The sequence below is a fragment of the Tursiops truncatus genome, chromosome 20, assembly GCF_011762595.2.
Source record: "Tursiops truncatus isolate mTurTru1 chromosome 20, mTurTru1.mat.Y, whole genome shotgun sequence".
In the NCBI taxonomy this organism is placed as follows: domain Eukaryota; kingdom Metazoa; phylum Chordata; class Mammalia; order Artiodactyla; family Delphinidae; genus Tursiops; species Tursiops truncatus.
Genome location: NC_047053.1, coordinates 46,033,182 through 46,039,579, shown reverse-complemented (window position 1 = coordinate 46,039,579; position 6,398 = coordinate 46,033,182). Strand labels below are relative to the sequence as shown.

At 51.2% G+C, this 6,398-nt stretch overlaps 1 protein-coding gene across 1 annotated transcript; it reads left to right on the top strand.

The window, feature by feature from the left end:
• The first annotated feature begins 2,319 nt into the window (after positions 1 to 2,319).
• TEX19 (testis expressed 19) lies at positions 2,320 to 3,179 on the top strand. Its single transcript, XM_004310301.3, has one exon. It carries the CDS (start codon positions 2,320 to 2,322, stop codon positions 2,899 to 2,901), a length of 582 nt encoding a protein of 193 aa, XP_004310349.1. The 3' UTR covers positions 2,902 to 3,179.
• Positions 3,180 to 6,398: the final 3,219 nt, after the last annotated feature.

Sequence of the window (6,398 nt, the reverse complement as noted above, 5' to 3'; positions counted from 1 at the left end):
TTTGAAAAGCGAGGGATACCTGTACCTATTCTCTTGTATTACATTTTTTTTTTTTTTACAAAAGCAACTTACATTTAAATTAAAAATTAAGAAGCAAAAGAAACAAAAAAATGTGAAAGAATTATATGAAGATATAAGAAACTAACATTGTGGTCTTGGAGAACTGAAGATGTTCTTTACAAAGACCAAAAAAATATTTTCTCAAAAAAGAGATTGATACATTTAACCATACCTACAGACTTTAAACAGAGTGAAAAGGTGAAACACAGAGGTGTAAAATGTGGTTAAAATGTATTTTCAAAAAAGTGAAAGAGGCTTAAAGGCTCATTTAAAGAGGCTTTATTTTAAAAGTGAGAAGAGGGCTTCCCTGGTGGCGCAGTGGTTGAGAGTCTGCCTGCTGATGCAGGGGACGCGGGTTTGTGCCCGGGTCCGGGAAGATCCCGCATGCCACGGAGTGGCTGGGCCCGTGAGCCATGGCCGCTGAGCCTGTGCTCCGCAACGGGAGAGGCCACAACAGTGAGAGGCCGGCGTACTGCAAAAAAACAAAACAAAAACAAAACAAAATAAAAGTGAGACGAGCCAAAGAGACAGAAATGTGCTTAAAATGTAAATAATTGGCAATCGATCAGTTTCTGAAATTCATAAAGAAACTTTAACCAAGAGGTACAAAGAAGGAATCTATTATAATCACAGAAGGCTAGGACCCTTGACCAAGCAGTTCACCCAGAGCACCCAGGGATAGAACAATGACCATAAGAGAGACGCTTGGCCACAGATTTTCAGAAACCGGCAGATTGAAACACGGATGGAAACAGTCTTCTCAGCCCTCAGAGGAGCAAATATCACGGGCACAATCACCCTGTGGACAGTGTTGGGGAAACTGCCCTGCCCTCCATGGGGGCTGCACAAGCTCTCCGGGGCGGGGCGGGGCAGGGCGGGGTTGAGGGGGGAGGGGAGGAGAGGAATGACTCAGCAGTTTCATTTCCTGGTGGGCTGAGGCTCATGGGAGATATGCAGATGAGCCCAGAGCACCATGGGAAATGGCTCTTTATATACCCAGGTGGGCTGTGTCCCCTTCTTTCCCCCCAGGTGCCCACAGGAGTGAGGCGCCAGGCCAGCAGAGAGCCCCTCAGACTGAGGCGAGGGTCTGGGGCCTGTGGGCTGCTGGAGTGTGGGGCTTGGCGGCTGAAGAGTTCACGTGGTCCAGCGTGGCCTCAGGCCAGACGGGCTAGCTCAGGTAGGGGTGGTTCTGTCAGGCTCCTTCAGGTTCTGTCAGGTTCTGTCAGATTCTGTTAGATTTGGTCAGGCTCTGACTGGTTCTCACAGATTCTCTCAGGTTCTGTGAGGATCCCTCAGGTTCTGTCAGGTTTTGACAGCTCTCTCAGGTTCCGTAAGGTTCTGACAGGTTCCGTAAGGTTCTGACACGTTCCCTCAGGTTCCATCAGTTTCTGACAGGTTCAGTGAGGTTCCGTCAAGTTCTTGCAGGTACACTCAGGTTCTGTCAGATTCTCACAGGTTCAGTCAGGTTCTGACAGATTCTCTCAGGTTCTGACAGGTTCCCTCAGTTTCTGGCAGTTTCTCTCAGGTTCTGTCATGTTCTGACAGGTTTCTTCAGGTTCCCAGGTTCAGTCAGGTTCCAACAGCTTCTCTCAGATTCAGTCAGGTTCTGTCAAATTCAGTCAGATTTGGTCAGGTTCTGTCAGATTTGTTCAGGTTCTGACAGGTTCCCTCAGGTTCTGACAGCTTGCATCAGGTTCCGACAGTTTCCCTCAGGTTCAGTCAGGTTCCCTCAGGTTGTGACAGGTTGCCTCAGTTTCCTTCAGTTCCATCAGGCAAGGCGGACTGGGTTTGGGGATCCCTGAGGTGGGAGAGTAGGGAGTCGGATGGGGGAGAGGCTGTGTGGCCCACTGGCCCCAGATCAGCTAAACTGAGCAGAGGCAGAGCGAAAGGGCCAGGTCTGACCCCAAAGGTCCTTGCACCCAGCTCGTCCCTGCGTGACCTGCTCCCACCTGCCTGCTGGGGGGCTCTAACCTCACTGCTTTCCTTTGCAGTTCCCAGAGGACAGAACACTTGCATCAGCTGAAGATAATTCCAGAAGTTTGTCCCTCCCAACCTCTGCAGGTCCCTGTTGGATTAGGACCCAGTTCCTCCCCCGCCCCCCCAATCCCCACACAGGAAACACCTTTGTCGTCCTCCTGAGCCTCCCCGTTCTCCTCCTCGTTCTCACGCCCCTCCTCCCTGCCCCCCAGCACTTCACTGTGCCCCCACCTGTGGGCCAGACCCCCTAAGATCCCAGCAGGTCCTGTAGGCGGCGTGGCCATGTGCCCCCCGGTCAGCCTGCGGTGTGAGGCAGAGGGCCTGTCCTACCTGTACACGTCCTGGATGTATGAGCTTCAACACGGCAGCCAGCTGAGGGTCTGCTTCGCTTGCTTCAAGGCTGCCTTTCTGGACCTTGGACAGGTGCTGGAGGTGGAAGACTGGGAAGATGAAGATTGGGGCCCTGAGCTGATGGAGCACATTGAGGCAGGGTCTGAGCAGGGGTCATCCCTGGGGATGGGCCCAAGCTGGGGGCTGGCCCAAGGGCACCCTGCACAGGGTGGGTCTGTGGACTGGGGCTGGGGCACCCTGGCGTTAGGCCTCGTGGAGTCAGACGAGGAGGACCTGGACCTGGACGAGCACTTTATGCCCACCGAGCTGGAGCCTCAGGATGCCACCCCCCTGGGCCTGGGTGCTGAGGATGCTGACTGGACCCAAAGCCTTCCCTGGAGATTCGGGGGACTCCCTACCTGCTCACACTGGCCAAGCCCTTCTCCCTGGCAGGCGTTTTTCAGCGTGGACCTGCCCCCGGCGGGAGCCCATGGCGTTGGAGCTGGGCACCACCCGGGCCACGGGCCCTGTTGAGGCCAAGGCCTCGTTACTGGACCTGCAGGTCATCTTTATGGTGGGCTGCTATGACGCCATCTACCTCCGGAAGATGAAGCCAGGATGGGCCCTGAGGACCCCAGCCCAGTGTTGGAAACTGCTGCTGGAGCCTGATGAGGTGAGAGTGGTGGGACTCCAAGATGCACCCCAGAAGCAGGACCTGCACCGGTGGAGGCTCAGCATTCTGGAATCCTCTCCTCCAGGGCAGAGTGAAGAGCTGGTCCCTGCGGACTCAGCCCTGCTTCAAAGGGGACTCACCATCCTCTCCTATTCACCCTGGACCAAGAGGGAGGCAGAGGAGGGGGACTCGGCCTCTAGGCCACAGTCCTCCACCCAAGGATGGGATCCCAGCACCAGTGGGCCCAGAGGGCCTGGGGAGAGCCTGGCTGTCATGGGAGCCTCAGCCCTGGGGGAGCTGCCATGTTTCTAGACCCTCAGCCCAGAGCCCCTGAACTGAGGAACTGAGGCCCAAGTGGTCACCATTGTCCTGGCTTCCCCAGGACACCGGAAGCTGGGAGGGACTGACCCCTCCACAACAGCCAGGGTTGTTATTAGCAATTAGCAAAGGTTGGAGACTTGGGCCTGGGGAAGAAGAATGGTGAGTGGCCCAGAGACTGAGAAATGGGACCCACCGCAGCCTAAGGGGGAAAGCAACACAAATGCCAGTGTTGGGGAGGGAAGTTTTTACCTGTCAGCTGTCATGGAGTTAGGGACATGACACTGACAAGGATGTGCTGGTGTGAACAACTGCTATAGAGTGTGGCGTGGAGAGCAGGGTGCAGTGCCACGCCCCAGCCCTGCCCTGGACTCGTGGAGAGACGGTATGGGTGAGATACTTCCAGGCACACTCAGGCGTCTGGGGTGACAGGATCACCAGACGGCCTCTGGGGCTCCACAGGACCCTGTCAGCAGCACTGGACACTCTAGTCTGTAGCAGGAGAAGACCTGGTTTCAAACGTTGGCCGTTTAATGCGTTTGACAGTTTAGTTGCTGTTTGTTTGTTTGTTTAATTAAACAATGCAATAAAAGTTCTGTATCAAGCCCCTGTGCTGACTGTCCTCAACTAGTCCCTGCGGATTGGCCTCAGTGTCTCGGTGGAGTCACTGTTACATGTTTAAATCCCCTGGCAGCAGGGAACAGAGTGGGGAGCAGCACAGGCCAGATGAGGGTTCTGGTCAGTTTTTCGGCTCATGATGTTCACAGGTATTTATCACGTTATAAAGAACAACACATACACACATGCCTAAAATAAGAAAGGGAATGCTTTGAACTACAATGAGAGTGTGTCACCAAATACAGATTTCAATGAATCTAAATCTGTGCCCTTGATATTAAAACAAACAACTCGAGGCAGAACCATGTGCAAACATTGCTAATAACGTTCATGACACCAGGGGTAGGGGGCAGTGTGCGCCAGCCTACCCGTTCTCTGCAGACTCACTGGAGAAGGAAGCTCTGGAGGTCTTGTCACCAGGGTGCTGTGGGCCAGGAAAAAGCTCTTAATTGGCAGCTTCTCTTTCTTATAAACGACCAATCTGGAGGTTTCTACAATCCTCCGTTGCGGGTCTCAGCTGGCATAGCCTCCAATGATTCAAGGATGGGCTGTATCCCTTTCAGTGAAAGATGCAGATCTAAGGGTCCACTCTGGGGGTGTGGGGGTGAGGGGGTGCTGCTGTGTTAGGTATTAACAGTAGCAATGAGATCCTTTCATCGAACTTTGGGGGCAGTCTTTTTCTCTCGTATCTTTCAGAAGTAAGTCTCCAGGTCTTAAATCATGAAGACTTCCGATGCTAATTAGATAGAGAGAAGGCATTAATGCAGCAGCCATTCGAAACACTTCATTTCAACACGATCTCATAATTCTGTGGGCATTTATCGACTTGGCATCTGTATTTCAACGTGCACCTGGCTCTGCTTCCAAATAAACTCAGCACGGTCTTGCCTTCGTTCCCTCCTCTCTCTGTCCCTCCAGGTTAAACAGTCCGTTTATTCATCACTCCAACAAACCCTTGTTTTGGGCAGACTCTTTTTTAATGACCCATCTGCTTTGCAGTATTATGGGATGCGGAGGTAAGGAGAAGGCAGCCCTGCAGCAGGATCCAAGCAAGAGCCCCAGTTCTTTGCCAAGAGGCTACAGCTGGTTCCTCAGCTCTTCTCCTCTGAAAATGGGGGGGGGGGGACATCAACTCACAAGGTTATGGTGAAGACGAAATAAGATCCAATGTATCCTAAAAAAATTAAACATATAATTACCATACGACCCAGTGATTCTATTCCTAGCTATATACCCAAATAATTTAAAAACAGACACACACATGCTCATAGCAGCATTATTCACAATAGCCAAAAGGTGGAAACAACCCAAAAGTCCATCAACTGACGAACGGGTAAACAAACTATGATCTAGCCATACAAAGGGGTATTATTCAACCATAAAAAGGAGTGAAGTTCTGATGCTGCAAGGTGGATAAATCTTAAAAACAGTGTGATAAGTAAATGAAGCCTGTCACAAAAGACCATATATTGTATGATTTCATTTATATGAAATGTCCGGAATAGGCAAATCCATAGAGACAGTAGCAGATGAGTGGTTGACAGAGACTGAGGGAAAGGGGGAGGGGGAAATAATTGCTTAATGGATGTAGGGTCTCCTTCTGAGGTAATGAAAATGTTCTGGAACTAGACAGAGGCAATAACTTGCACAATTTTATGAATGCACTACATGCCACTGAATAGTTGATTTTATGTTGTGTGAATTTCACCTCAATTTAAAAAAATCAAATGTAAAAGTTGTAGCACATTGGCCCAGAGTAGGGATAACTGTCCGTTCTCTTTCCAGAGGGCCTGTGAAGAACAGCCCCCAGTGTCCTCCCAGCCCCCACCCCCTGGCAATGCCGTTCCAATAAGAATTAATTCACTCTTTCCATTAAAACAGCTGCAGTGGCTTCCCTGGTGGCACAGTGGTTAAGAATCCACCTGCCAGGACTTCCCTGGTGGCGCAGTGGTTGAGAGTCCGCCTGCCAATGCAGGGGACACAGGTTCGTGACCCAGTCTGGGAAGATCCCACATGCCGCGGAGCGGCTGGGCCCGTGAGCCATGGCAGCTGAGCCTGCGCATCTGGAGCCTGTGCTCCACAACGGGAGAGGCCACAACAGTGAGAGGCCCGCGTACCGAAAAAATAAAAAAAAAAAAAGATTAAGGAAGAAATATGATCCATAAAAGGAACAGGAAATTGTGAGTCAAAATAGCAGCACTAGTCACCATCACCAAAAGGGGAAAACAACCCAAGAGTCCATCACAGATGAAGGGATAAATAAATGTGGTGTGTAAACGACGGAATAGTATTCAGCCTTGAAAAGGAAGGAAGCTCTGACACTTGCTACAACATGGAGGAACCTCTTAGACATCATAGTAAGTGAAAGAAGCCAGACACTAAACAACAAAAACTGTATGATCCCACTCGCAGGAGGTGGGTT

Excerpts from the sequence above, each read along its gene's own strand:
- TEX19 (XM_004310301.3), top strand. The coding sequence starts at position 2,320 with ATGTGCCCCCCGGTCAGCCTGCGGTGTGAGGCAGAGGGCCTGTCCTAC.